General features: G+C 46.9%; 1 protein-coding gene across 1 annotated transcript; it reads left to right on the top strand.

The window, feature by feature from the left end:
- The first annotated feature begins 267 nt into the window (after positions 1–267).
- On the top strand, positions 268–10,868 carry BNIP3L (BCL2 interacting protein 3 like). The gene is made up of 6 exons (XM_084273801.1): positions 268–441; positions 5,201–5,387; positions 6,704–6,776; positions 8,417–8,520; positions 9,330–9,479; positions 10,730–10,868. The coding sequence occupies exons 1-6, from the start codon at positions 351–353 to the stop codon at positions 10,776–10,778; spliced, it is 654 nt and encodes a 217-aa protein (XP_084129927.1). The 5' UTR covers positions 268–350; the 3' UTR covers positions 10,779–10,868.
- The last annotated feature ends 3,786 nt before the right edge of the window (positions 10,869–14,654 follow it).

Below are 14,654 nucleotides of genomic sequence, written 5' to 3'. Positions count from 1 at the left end.
AAGGCTGAACAGCCCCAGTGCGGCCCCACCAGGGACACGAGCCCTGCCCGGCCCGCGCTGGGTCTGACCCGGCCCCAGCCCGGGCCCGCCGTGCTCTCGCGCTCCCCCCTGGCCGCGCCCCCCCCCTCCCCCCGCGCACGCGCTCTCGCGCGGCCGGCGAGCGCCATGCGGCGCGGCACGCGCCCCTGGGCGGGCGGCGCGTGCGCGGCGGCGGAGGGCGGGAGCGGCGCGCGTCGCGCCTGCGCAGCGCCGGGAGGCGGGGCGGCCGGGCCCCCGGAGCGGAGTCCGGGGTTGTCGTCGTCCTCCCCCGGCCCCAGCGGTTCCTCGGTCGCCGCCGCTCCCGCGCCGCCATGTCCGGCCCTCAGGAGCCGCAGCAGCAGCAACTCAGCGATAACAACAACCCGCCGGCCGAGGGGACGCGCGCCGAGCCGGGCCTGAACAGTGAGCGCGGCGGGGCTGGGCCGGGCCGGGCGGGGGGCGGGTGGGCCGCCTGCCCCGGGGGCCGCCGCGACCCCCGGCCCCTCCGCTCCGGGCGGCGATTGGCGGAGGACGGGGCCGCGCGAGCCGCCGGGGGCCAATCGGCGGTGACGGCGGCGGCGCGGGCGGAACTGGCGCGGCGGCGGCCGGGGGCCCGCGGTGCGGCGGGAGCGGCGGGGCCGGGACTGCCGGGCGGGGCGGGGGGTGCGCGGAGGGGCCTCGCTGCCAGAGCCGGGGCGGGCGCCCGGGGCGCGGCGGGCCTCGGGGCTGGGGGGCGCCTGTTCCAGGCCGCCCCTCGCTGGGCTGAGGGGAGCCGGGCGCGGCGGCGGCAGCGCCGCCGGGGGAGCGGGCGGTGGGCGCGGGCCGGGCGGAGCGGGGCTGCTCCGTGGTCGCGCCGAGTTCGTGCGGTGGCCGGTGCCGGCGGCCAAGATGGGGATAGAGCGGGGCAGGGGGAGGAGCGTGGCTGTGGGAACGAGTTCATTCGGCGGCTGAGTCAGGGCCACTGACGTGAGCTGTTTTTCTCTGCATCCGGCATCGGCTGCGCTGCCGCATCCCTTTGTCCCCGGGATAAGGCTCGCCGGGCGCTCCGGCGGCTCGTGTGGGCTCCCCCGGCCCGGCGGGCCCTTTCCCCTCCTTGAAACAGCTCCGGGCTCTGTCGCCTGCCCGTGGCCGCCCAGGGCCCCGCGGGCGGGGAGGCGAATAAATCGCATTAATCATTAACCGCTCCCGGCGCGGCTCGCAGCGAAGTTGAGCCGAGCAGGCAGCGCGCTGGGTGGCGGATCCCCCGCAACTCGGGGGGAATCGCGTTCAGGAGGAAACAACTCTGCGCGTTTCGTAACGCCGCCGCTGTGCCGGGCAGCGAGGGGCGGCACCGGGGGACAGCGGCAAACAGGTGCTGTCGCCAGCACACAGCAGCCCCGGGCAACTGTTGTGCCGCTTTGGAGTCGCAACACGCCCGGGAACTGCCACCTTTCAGCTGCTGCCCCTCGGTGTTCCCTGCTTGCTCTCGGGGGCTGTGTTTACTCGCTCAGTGGGACGCGTTAATCTGCTCTAAGACGGGACCTGGAGAGGCTTTGTGAGCCTGTGCCAGGTCTGTCCACGCTGGGTCTGCCCGTTCTGGGTCTGCCCATGCCAGGTCTGCCCACCCAGGCCCTGTGTCCGAGGCAGCTCAGCACAATCGGGGTGATTGCTGAAGGTGAGGAGCCCAAGGCGTGAGGGGAGATGTTTGGTACCTGCTGCTTGGTGAGCCAAACAAACACGACCCATCCCTCTGTGCAGGCTCAGCCCTGCCCTCGGAGGCTGGGCTGCCCCACGGGGCTTTGCTGCTGTAGGTACACACTCTGCCATCCTCTCAGCTCTCCGGTGAACCTCTCCAGGCTGTCGAGTGTAGGCACCTTCACCTTGTTCTGTGTGTGGCTTGTGTGTGTTTAGGGCATCTCGTTCAGAGGCCCCTCAGCGCTTGAACGGGAGGTCAGGAGACTTGGGAATAAAACCAGTGACTGACCCTGTGCCTTGTGGGGTTCACAGGAAACAAATGGACAAAACCTGCCTTGTTCTGTGAATTCTAGATGCTTCCTACATTATAATTATTATAAAGCATGGTTACATACTGACAAAAAAGAAGAAATCCCACCTCAGGCATGAGCTCATCTAGCTCTGTCATGGCAAATCTGCTTATTAATTACTGTTATGGGGATCTGAACAGCTTGCTTTCTCTCCCTGTTTCTATTTTCTTCACTGTAAAAGTGATATTTCTTAGTTTGTTGCAGTTCACCATGGCTCAGGCTGCTTCTGAGCTACAAGTTGGAGTATTTTTATACATATGAAAATGTATATCATTTATATATTGTTCTTGATATCCCCCCACCTGCCCAGGTGAAACCAGAGTCAACAAATAAAGAGAGACCCCTCTCCCCCCTCATGTTTAGCTGCTGTTGAAATAGCCCACAAGTTATGGGGAAACTCACCACTGAGTTCAGCATATCAGTTCACAGTGAAATGAGTAGCCCTAAAACATGGCCAAAATTCAAACGATTTTGAAGAAAAATACCAGTGGTATAAAGAGCTGTGGGGTTTGGGTTCTTCCTTCTTCCCAGGCCTGTGTTAGGGCTGAGTTGTGGAGGAGGAGGAGTCTGCCCTGTTCCTGAGTTGCATCACTGGGGATTCTGCCTCTCCACCGGCAGGTTGGAGACACAGTGAAATTGGGAGTTCTCTATGGGCGACTCGTGTGACTTCCTGAGCTGTTTTTGAAGAAGCCCTGGGCAAGAAGCACTCTCTATTACTCGGGCAGTTTATTCCTAAATATATTCCTGGGCATCTTTTCAAAGGCAGGAGGTTTACCTCCCTCTAATCGGAGCCTTTGAGTAGGGCTCTCTGGCTCCCCCTCCCAAACCGGTTGTGACTGCCAGTGGGAGTATGCAGCATGTTTTAGCTTGATGTCAGATTGTGCTTCCTTGGATGTATTTTTGACTCATTAAAAGTGAGGTCAGATGGAGAACGTGCTGCTTGCCATGTAAACTACTGCTCGACCTGCTGGGACTCCTTACTCACAGTGTAATTTGTGCTCTTCCTGCGGCAGCCACAACACAGTTTAGATAAACAGCAAGTTTGGTCCATCCTCATGAAGATCTTGATTTGCACGTAATCTGGACTGATCTGGGGAGGTATCAGTAGCTGCAGAGAGCACCCAGCCATGGTCATCTCCTGCTGGGGTTTTCTCTGCCCGTGCTTGTGTGGGAGGGAAACCTCCCTGTGCACCTTTGCCCTCTCTTTGCGTGTTGTGTGCTGCACGTTGATGATTTTATAACAAGTGCCTCTGTGTATCCTGAGCCATATAACTCTCCCAGCAGATGCTCCCTACCCCAGCATGGGGTTTGGGGTGGTGCAGCTCTCCAGCCTGTCTCCTGCCCGCGGTTGCCATGTGCTGTTCTGCAGGTGCAGCCTCTTGCTGTGAAGGTGTTGCTGCAAGGCAGATCTGCCCTCCTGGTGTGGTTCCTACAGCGTGGCCTTCTCATTGTGAAACCCTGACACCAGCAGTCCTTGTAGATCCGGAATAATGGGCTCTCTGTCCCCTCTACTGCCTGGTCTACCTTTGCCCAAGGAACACCTGGCTCTCCCAAACGCCAGCGTGCAGCACGGGGCTGTGCACGTCTGTGATGGTGCTCAGGAGCTCTGTGCACACCCTGAATTCCTTGTTTGTGGATGCAGCTCGGGGAAACCAGACCATAAACCGCCAGGACTCTTAATGAGCATGATGGTGCCGTGGTCATCAGTATAATGGCCTCATTAATAATTGGTAGGAAGGATAAACGCTGCTCCAGCTTCACAAAATCAAGTTGAAAATAGGTGAACTTGTTGGGCATACATCCCTCCCTGCCTTGCCAATAAAGCTCCTGGGGCCAAAGCCCTGCCCTAGAAACACATGCAGCACCCAAAGGTGTGTTTTGGGAGTCAGGAAATCACTGCTGAGATTTAGAACCTGTGCAGAGGGTGTTTGCAAAGCCCTTTCAGCTGGCGTGTTTGTGTGGTTTGGCTTGTTTTAGGGGTCTTTTTCTAGAGTATTTCTGCCTCATTAGCAAAGATGTCAAAACTTCACAAAATAAAACATGAACCAAACCTGAGAGTGCCCGTGTGCAGGTGGTGTAGCCTGGATTCCATGGGTGCTGTGGTGACACAGTGTGTACGTGTGTGAAAGCGTTACCTGTCTGGTGATGGGGAGTCGGTGTCTGCACCCCCAGGTGATTCCTGTTACTCCTGTTGGTGAGAAGCCAGGTTGCAGTTGGAGAGGGAGTTTGTTTAAGATTTCGGAAGGGATAGCGCGAAGAATCTGTGTCTCTGCCTGTCAGGACGTTAAATTGTGTGTTTATGAGTTAAGAATATTTTTAAAAGCCTATGGAGGGAAACATGTGCATGAGTGACTGTCCCATAGCTGTAACCACCAAGAAAAGGGTGTTGGGACAGTAAATCTCGACTGTGCATCCTTCCCTGGCGAAGGAGGGGAAAGCAGGGAAAAGGAAGAGGCTGGAGTAATGGTGCTGGAGTTACCAACTGTTGCCACGTGTGGGAACTCGGGGTCTTCCACACTACTCAGGCTGTAGTTTGGCTTAGCAGAAATGAGATGTTTCAATGCAGCTGCAGCTCCCGAGGGTTGGAGTTGCAGTGTGACCCCTTTGCTGAGGCTGGGGGGGTGCAGCTGGCCCTGAGTGGGAGGGGTGTGAGGCCTGGCAAGGGCAGTCTGCCTCCAGCCTGTGACACCCGGGTTTGGGTTGGGGCCTTTGGCAGTGGGGGAAGGAGGAGGATATAGAACTGAGGTGGGGAAACGGGGCCATGGGGGTGAAAATTGTGCTTCAGAAAGGGACGTAGAAGTAGAACAGGGAAGTGGGGTGAGGGGCGTAGCTGAGTGATAGGTAGATAACTGGAGCTTTAAACTGCGGGGAGAGATGTGGCCTAGTAAATATCACTAGCTGAGAGAGGGAAAGCTTTGTTTTACCAGCCCTCTAAGCTAGGTAGCAAAGAATGTAACTTTTTGTGTGTGTTCTTGTTAATGGGAGAGGAAGAAACGTGTCACTCTGGGCTGCAGAGCGTGTTTATGAGCTCTCCCAGCAGCAGCGACCTTATCTGAATTCACCATATTCCTGTGGGTTGTTTCTGTGTGTAAACGATAAAGGTAGAATGAGTTTTCCTTCCAGTGCTTTTGATGAAGTGACTTGTGGCTGCTCAACAGGTTCCTGGGTGGAGTTACAGATGAATGGCAACGGCAACGGCAACGATAATGGCAACGGGAAAAACGGAGGCCTGGAGCATGTCCCTTCGTCCTCCTCCATCCACAACGGAGACATGGAGAAGATTCTTCTGGATGCCCAGCATGAATCAGGACAGAGCAGTTCAAGAGGTAGCTCCCACTGTGACAGGTAAAGGAATGCTTGCTGTCCTGCAGGAGTTTGGCACGGTTTTTATCCTGGAGGTGTTAAAGGAGGGGTAAAGCTTTTCCTCAGGCTCCAGTTTGTCGTGGGTTTGGAGTACTCACTGCCTCACCATTACTGGCTGTCGAGTAGGACTTGAAAAATACATGGTTGCTACACAGAGCTGAGGAGCCCAGGAGTGGGAACCCCACGCCGACATCACAGTGAGATTTCACGTTGTCATGAAATGCACATGGTATAAAAAACCCTTCTAATTTTACTGGGTGGTTATTACTAATGTAGTAGACTGTGTGAAGATGATCCAAACAAGGGTTTCAAATAGAATGGTTACGATTATAGAAAATAAATCTTGTTACATCTGTGTTGCTAAGAAACCAGCTCTCAGTAGGTTAGTACTTCCCAGTCCAACCAGGGATGTTTGCTAGACGATGGTTTCTTTTTCTTTTGCTAGCACAGGATTTTTTCAGTCACTTCCCATGTTTTAAGTGAATGAAGGCAGATTCCCTTTTTTTTTTTTTTTTAAGCTTAATTTTCCACTCCATTTACTAACTTTTGGTTCATCCTTTTCCCCTTCTGATTGCTGAAGTAACACACAAGAAGGACTGGGGGGGAGTGTTACTTTGGTATTTAGCATTCTTTTTGAAAAGTTCTAAACACTAAGTTGCTTGTAAATGTGGTGTTTCAGGTTCCTTTTTAATCTTTTTAAAATACACCTTTTTTATGAAAGCTTAAGTCAGATTAAAAAGATGCCCATAGCACTTTAATGAGACTGGCCTGCATCAGTGCATCATTCAGTGTGTTGTGTTGTTCCTGGTTTAAATTCACCAGTATTTCCTGTGATAGTGGATTCATTTCTTGAGTAGATAACCAATTTTTTAATATTCAAAGTAAGACTAACAAGGGGAACACGTGTTCCTGCCAGCAATTAAAGGTGGTGATGTGTGATGTTCCCACTTGCAGCGATGTAAAAACGAGGTGCAATTCACAATACTGATGGTGTTACCTAAAAGCAGGAGGAGATCTAAATCCTTTGTGTAGCAGTTAAGCTTTGGGCAAGGCTGCCTTTGCTGCAGTGGAGAGGTGGTGAACCCTGTTGAGAAAGATAGGATTGTAGATGGGGAAACAATGAAAAGCTGAGGAGGTTTGGAAGGTTTTCTTCTACTGATATTTGTGATCTGAAGGGTGGCATAGTCTGTAGCCTGTCTGGATAGTGTGCAGGTGGAAATGGTTCTCCTGAGATGCTGTTTGCACTGGTGATTCTTTGGGTGGCAGAGTCTGACTCAATGAAATCCATTTTTCCTCAGCCCTTCGCCTCAAGAGGATGGACAGATAACCTTCGATGTGGAAATGCACACAAGTAAAGACAGTAGTTCTCAGGTATTTTCTTCATTAATCTTTAAAATATATTGTATATAGATCATTTGTTTATATAGATCAGTACCAGGAGTATTTGAGGGGTGGAGCAAGCTCTCTGTCATGTCAAAAAGTCTCAAGTGTTGCATATTTTATGTGTCCAAAATGCATTAAACTGCTGCTTTCTGGCACTTTTTTCCTCTCTGTTGTGAGACTCTCGACGTCGCTGTTAGCAGTAGAGGCAGATAAATTATATAAAACTTCAGTTATTCAAGAGTTGGAGGTGTCCCAGTTGGGTAAGAGGCTGTTTACTTGTCATGTACTTTGTAGGTCCAGGTTTTTACTCAGTCTTTATTAGGACTTTATATAGTACCTCCCTGTAAATGGGTAAATTCAAGCGATGCCAGGTGAACTAAATTATCTTTTCTTTTAAGAGGTTGTTTTAATGAATTCTTTTTTAAAAGCAAGGCAGGGTTAGCAACCTTCCAGGCTGACATTGTGCATTAATTAAAATTTGACTTGTAGAGTGTAATAACTTTAGAGTGAGAGGAAAAAGGAGGCTTCCTCTAAAACTGAGACATGCCCTGCTGAGTAGCAGTCCCTGTTTAACACTCTGCTTGCACTGTGTGTGTCAGACCTGCTCTGTGTTATCAAAGGTGGTGCTTCTGCCCAAGATTTCAGGGTGTTCAGTTTACTGCCTTACAGAGAAGTCAGCTCACATGATAGTGAGTAATCTCCATAGTAGAAGCAGAGAGGAGACGAATGCTGAGCTCTTAGTTTGAATACTCAATAGAATTTGCTGTCTCCAGCAGTATAAATAAAAGCATTCCTGGAAGAGTGAAACCTTGCATTTAATTTTGTCAAAGACCTGGCTAGCAGCAGGGCTGCCACAGCTCTGCCCTGCATGAGGCTGTGGGTTAGGCTGGCCACCTGCCTTCCGTGACCCTCCTCTTCGATTGCTTCCTGGTGACAGTGTCAGTGGTTTTACCTCAGTTCCCTCAGGGTCTCTCAGAAACCTGGCTTAGCGCTAAGGAGAAGCGTGTGCCCGAGTCAGTGGTGGTCTCTGGTCTGTCTAATGTATTTTTTCCTACATGGTGACATTTCATCTACTGATGTCCTGTTGAATGTCTGGATCAAGGTAATTGTAGTGAGCACTTGCCTTTCCCTGCCTCCCCTGGGATGCACCCAGGAGAAGCTGCTAGTAATAAAAAAATTAAATGACTAATAACACCTTTAAAGAAGTCAGGATACTTCTTCTGAAACCTCTGTGTCTGTCTCACTGGGCTTTGTCTGTATTCTGGACACTTTACATAGAATGCCATCAGCTTGGTGTGTTGTCCAGTTGTAAACATTGTACTTCTTGCATAATGCTGGTTTATAGCATTTGGGATTAAAAGGATCCCTTGTTAGTTTAAATAAACCCTAACCAAACAACTTGCAGTGATGTCTGAGTCCTGGATAGAGTAATAAAACATGTGGCATGCTGGCTTCTGCAGGCCCTGCTGTCAGCATATCAAATCTCTTGTGGTGCTCCAGGAACACCTCTTGTTTATCAGGTGCCACCATTTGGTGCTTATCAATTTACCACTGTTGTTGCTCTCAATATAAGACCATAAGGAGAAGCTAATTGAGTGTTACAGGGCTGGTCCCATGTGTCTTTTCAGTCTGAAGAAGAAGCAGTAGAAGGAGAGAAGGAGTTGGAAGTTTTGAAGAAAAGTGCTGACTGGGTGTCAGACTGGTCAAGTAGGCCTGAAAACATTCCTCCCAAGTGAGTTAAACTCTTTCTTTCTCTCTTTCTTTCTTTAAATGAGTATCCTTTTATATGAAGGAGAAGAGACTCATAGTTTATAACTGCATGGAATTATTCTGGCTCTCCACATAAGTTCATCCTAGAAAAAGGTGGATTTTTTCCTTTGGGGAGGCTATAAAAAGTCAAAACAACAAAGCATGAAAATCTTAATAGCAACAGAATTGCATTTCTATTGAAAGTACTACAAATCCACAGCAAGCTGATTACAAGGTTTCTGGACAAAATTGTACTTACTGGGAGAGCTGGGTACTTGGAGCTGGGATTCCTAGGATTTAGTTTTGGCATATTGAATGGGACAGTGTTCAGCAAGTCTCCTAAATCCTCTGTACCTTTTTTTCTTTCTATGTAAAATCTGTAATGTTCATCCACGGAAGGGGAAACCTTGAGATCCTTGAATGCAAAGCATTTTTATTATAATAGAGGATGCTGTCTAAATCTGGCAGACTTCTGTATCTCTGTTTGGAACAAAAAATGAGGCTCTTGCTAACAAATCACATCCTGAATTTCCCTCTCTCGGACCTACCTCTCTCTTCAGCAACCGCTCCCTTTGTCTCTGTACTGTCTGTGTAAGTGGTCTCTCCACAATACCTCCTATTATTCTCTCTGACTCCTTACCTTGTGTAAGGGATCTCTTGCTTTGATCTCTACCTCTAAATAAATAAAAAATGTTTCTACTGTGCATTTGTGTATAAAAAACCAAACCACCAAACAACCCAACAACCCAAAAACACCGTGTTGAATTTTCCCTCCCTCCCCTCTTCTTTCAGGGAATTCCATTTCAGACATCCTAAGCGTTCAGTCTCTTTAAGTATGAGAAAAAGTGGAGCAATGAAAAAAGGTGGCATTTTCTCTGCAGAATTTCTTAAGGTTTTCATTCCATCTCTGTTCATATCTCATGTTTTGGCTTTGGGACTAGGGTAAGTATTGATCTAATTCTGACTTCAACTTTTGCATCTGGCTTTGCCTTCCTACTTTACTTGTATGTCAGGTGCCTGCTGCAAAGGGCATTACCTAAATTAACTAAGGCATTGTTTCACCTTGCTTGAGGTAGGCTTCTTGCACTTCTTGAAACACAGGAAAACTTTGCAGAGACTAAAACTTTGCAACCATGAATATGTTTTATTGCTAGAATAGATCCAGTTTCCTGTACTGAAAATGTATTCATTATTCTGAATTGGCAAATAACTTCTGCAATTACAATATGCCATTTGATTCTGCATGCCTTCTACTTAAATGCTGCAGGTTATAGCAAGAATAATACAAGTACAAATAGAGTAGGTGAAAAGCTGCTGTACCTTTTACTAACCATTGCAAAACCACATGGTACAAATCGTGATGCTCAAGTCCAGGGCGTATGGCACACACCCTGTAACTTTCAGTGTCTCATGATGCAGCTGTCTGATCTTACTGAAAATCAAAGTTTCAGTACTTAAACAAAGGCACATGAAACGCTGGGTTGTGTCCTGCAAGATCAGCTTCAGCCCTGGTCAGCCTGTTTTCTTTGCCTGTGTAATCCAGTGTAATCTCTGAGCTTGCTCAAATCCTTGTGTTATGTTTGCCCATCTTTTGTTCTGTGATGGGGACAGACATGTACTCAAGATATGTTTTTATTTAGCTTCATGATTGTTTCTGGGGGTGTAGCTCAAGTGTCTCTCTTCATTCTCATGTATTCTATCCTCCTAATGTATTTGATAGTTTACAAGGAATGTTTGTGATGTATTTGTACTGTAGCAAAATTGTGTGTTCCTGTGGGGAACTAAATCTCGGCCAGATGTATTTGTTAGAGGCCAGGGTTTGTGTAGCTCTGCAGTGCTCAGTGTTTAAAGCCAGCTCCCTTCACAGGCAGTACTTTCACTGTACTAATCTGGGAGTGTTACTCAGCTGTTCAGGGGCCCCTGTGCCAGGTACTCTGCAGAAAGGTTGGGAGTGGGGTTTTCACATGAGCTTGGGATGGACACACTTTGTCTGATGGTCGGTGGCATCGGTCCTGCTGGGCTCCTCTGAAAATCTCACTCCAAATGATTCCCCAAACAACGAGCAAAGTGCTTGGAAGGATCTCATCAGCCTTATGGGAGATACAAGTTAGAGTAGCTGAGCACGTGAGTGCTGTTTGGGAAACAGGGAGTCGTTCTGTGAAATACCATGTGCCTTATACTTCTCATTTCAGCATCTACATTGGAAAACGACTGACCACACCTTCAGCCAGCACTTACTGAAAGATGGATTGCAAAACCTGGAAGCCCACGTGACCTGTGAAGGTGTTACTGTCTCATTTAGTACATTTGACTTGAGACCATTCTAAGCATGACCCTGACTTCACCCTTTCCTTACATATCCAGGTTTTTGCTAACTCTGGAATTCAGTATTGTGTTGGAACTCTGCTGAGGTGTTTCGCTATCCACATTCTTTCCCTCTCTCTTCCCATTCCCCTGCCTCTTGGCCTGCAAGACACGTCAGAGTTGCTGAACGGAGTTTACAACTGTCTATATGTTGCAAGGGCTTCTCTCAATGCAAAATGCCACCAGCAAGTTTTCATTTTATCGGTGATGCTGTTGCCTCCTTAGTGCAACCTGACTCAGATTGCAGTTGTGCATGGTGTACATGTTGACTGTATTATGGTGATCAAATTAACAGTCTCTTTGGAAGGAAAATTACTGATCTGGAGTGAAATTGGATTTTTTTTTTTCTTTTGAAAAACAAGCTGGTTGTGGAATGAACTAAGAGATCACTGGCAATAAGAAACAGTTGAAATCAGCTTTTGGGGAAGTTACTGGGCCCCTTGTGTTGGCTAATGCCCTTTGATTTGCAGGAGGCAATGACTGCATAAGTTTTAAAGTAGGAGAACTAAATCCATCAGCGTATTTTAATATTAGGTAATTGTTGTAATCTTGTCTTTTCTATGAAGTCGGCTCCTTATTCCTTGTAGGAAAAACCTGTCTGATGCCTAGAAAATATTAGAAAAATCGCATTGTTTGCATGTGAAGAAGCTTTTCCTTACCTGTTTTCTTAAGGGAAAATTTTAAATGTGAAATTTTCCTTTTAAAAGTAGTTTTAAATTAAGGAAAAACCCAACAGCTGTAGGTGTAGTTAGACTCTGTATAAAAGGGTATGATTCTGTTTGTTGTGGAACCATTTACAATTACGATGAGATGGCAGTTCCAGAAGGTGAAGCGTTTGACTTCTCTCTGAGGGGGACAATCTCGTGGGCGTGTGGAGGTTCAGAAGTTGTGAAGCTCTGAAACGTCTTCTGCAAATGAGTTTTCAATATTCCTGTCTCACTGTTTACTGTACAATCTCCTCTGGGGATACGTGGAATCTGAAAGTCACTTGTGATGTCTCATGGTAGGTAGACTTCTCACTAACGTTGCTGAACTCTTCTCTTAGGGAACATTAAGCCTTGTCCTCCTTCAGTGACACTTCTTTTCAAAATGTGAAGCTTTAGTACCAAATTGTTACAAAGCAGCAGGACAGTCGTGTCCTTAAATAGATTTTATTTGATTTCAGAACATGTAGCATGACTCTGAAGGATAGAATACTCTTTTTTTATATATATATGAATATATAAAAAAAATATGATATAGACTTTAATACTAAGTATTTAGGGAACCAATGCTAATTTTAAGACTAGCAAAAATCTCATTTAAATAAAATCTTTAGTAGGCTGACTTGTAGAAAATGATAAGAAAATCTAGTCAGCCAGTTTGGAGAGAACAGCTACCTATAATTATTTGCTTGCATCAGACTTTATAAAGCTGATTCTTTGGTATAGCAGTGATGGCTTGGAACAGCGTAGAAGCTAAATACCAATTGAGGTTTGGTTTAAAAGGACTTTAGCTCCCTGAAGTATAAAAAAGAAAAAAAATAGGTATAAATCCACTGCTAAAGTGTATTTATTTGTATTGGCTGCTTCAGAATGCTGTTAGAGAATGCCTTTGGGGTGAAGGGGGGTCTTAACACAAAACTCTGTGGCAGACATCTGCTTTTTTCTCCCAGCTGCCTGTATCAGTGGCACTTGAGTTGCCTACAACTGCCTGTCTGTTCCAGGCGTGGGCATTGGGCTTCACCCAAAGGTGGGGGCGGGATGGGGGACGTGGTGAGGGGTGTTTCAGAGGGTATTGAGAACGTACCAGCCCTAAAACCTGAGGGGACAGGGAAAAGGCTGAAACACTTTGAGTTCTAATCACAGCACCTTGTTTGGTATGGGAATTGGAGTAGTGGGAAAGTAGGTTTTTACTAAGTAGGGAGTACGTTTTGTTTTTCCCTTGGAAAAAATTTACCCCTTTCTAAGTGAAAAGGTAATTCTTGAGAAAACCTCATAAACAATATCACAAGCTTGTGGCTATAGAGTATCAACACAGCTTATTGTGTTTGAAGGAGCCATGGATTAGAAAGTGGGACAACTACAGAGGAGGAATGGGTACATGATCACTGTAACACTCACTATGACACAACGCAGTATTTATTGATACCCTGCTATAAGCTCTGGAGGAAAGTCTACAACTTCTAGTTTTACAATGAGCAGAAACCGATCGTTGTATCATTTGAAAAAGGGGTTTCAACTATTGATAGTTGAAGTTTTGTTAAGATAAATGTTGTTTAAAAAGCTTTATACCTGTTTACAGTTTTGGAAATAAACATAAATAAATGCAGGCTTCATTTTTCTTACATTCAGTGAAAACTGGCCTAGAATATTTGTAAATAGGATGAAGAAAAAATGCATAAACTCGCACATTACAGATGCAGCAGGCTAACCTAACTGCAGCAAACACCTATTTACTTACTGTTTTAAAAAGCAAAAGCTGAGGATTGTTAGAAATTCAAATTTTTTAATTGACCTTTGTTGAAATATTGGAGTTAACTGAGCCAAAGTGATTATGCATTCTTCATAAATTAGTTAGCACTTTGTAACATTATATACAGTTTACAGTACATGTATAAGTTGTAGCTTATAAACATTTTGTGCCATTAAAGCTCTCACAAAACTGGGTGTCTGACATCACTCTGTATTGCGCCTTTCTTCTCTTCTCTTTATTTTTACAGGACTGCTTTGCACAATGTTTTATGGACCCACCGTGCTCTGGGTTGTATGAACATTGAAGCTGCTGTTTATAGACTGGGATAATTTTTTGAAAGACTGTTTGTATTTTGGGGGGTTGTTTTTTTAGTGACTTGGGATCATCTGCTTCTTTTCCTGAAGTATTTAATAAAAATCCCCCTATTGCCAGCAGTGTGCACCTGCCCCAAATCCTCCAGCCCTGGTCAAGGGAAACTTTTAAGGCAAAATAATGTAGTGGCATAAAAAAAAGTAAAGTAGAATTGATGAGATTTTGTATAATTGGTCAACTCCACTGTACTCCTTGTCTTTATCTTCCTGACTCTGACAAATTTGCATATTAAAGAATAAGGGACACGAACCCCAGTTGATAATCTGCCTCCCTGGTCTTGGTTCCAGAGTACTGGTTATGCCTGGGAGTATTGCACAACAAGCTGTTTGTTCTGAGTGTGAAATGCCATCATCCTGATCCTGTTACTGCCTGGTTGAGTTACCTGCTGATTCCTTCCCATGTTTTTTATGTCAGAAGTTCAGAACTTTGTGAAAATGGAATTTGATACTGGTTTTTTTTTTTCTGGGGAGTAAGATAAAATAGCTGAACTTTCTGGAACTTACTTGGGCTTGAAGTTTGGAACAACTGCTCCTTTGGAACTGCTTTGGTTACAGGGTTATGGGTGTTCGGGCAGGTTGTTTCTCTGCAGCCAGCTGAGAGAAGCAGCACATTCAGTAGGTGTTCCAGGGGAAAAAAATTCATTGTGCCCTTCAAAAGTTTCCAGTTTTAATGCAGTGTTTCCCAAAAGAGGAAGGTAATGTTACATAAAGCATCAGGGTCCTTACACTAAGTTTATTCTGGTATAAATCACATTTTGATGGAGTTGGAGGTCTGTCTGCAGGTTTCTTTTTGTTCTGGTACCACTGTTCAAGTACAAACTAAAGAGAAGGGATTTGTTTGTCTGCTTGGTTTAGCAGACTGGTAGTATCTGCTCAACTAAATGCAGCATGGCTGGAGAACTGAGCTGCCCAGTGCCTTGCTTTCCTC

This window comes from Gallinula chloropus, assembly GCF_964237585.1.
Source record: "Gallinula chloropus genome assembly, chromosome: 21".
Classification (NCBI taxonomy): Eukaryota; Metazoa; Chordata; class Aves; order Gruiformes; family Rallidae; genus Gallinula; species Gallinula chloropus.
Note: the sequence above shows the minus strand (reverse complement) of the source record. Positions and strands in the feature narration are given on the sequence as shown.

Bases quoted from the DNA above. Each gene is read 5' to 3' on its own strand.
- BNIP3L (XM_084273801.1), top strand. From the start codon at position 351: ATGTCCGGCCCTCAGGAGCCGCAGCAGCAGCAACTCAGCGATAACAAC. The intron at 5,388-6,703 runs GTAAAGGAATGC...ATTTTTCCTCAG, and splicing joins GGTAGCTCCCACTGTGACAG to CCCTTCGCCTCAAGAGGATG. The intron at 6,777-8,416 runs GTATTTTCTTCA...GTGTCTTTTCAG, and splicing joins GTAAAGACAGTAGTTCTCAG to TCTGAAGAAGAAGCAGTAGA.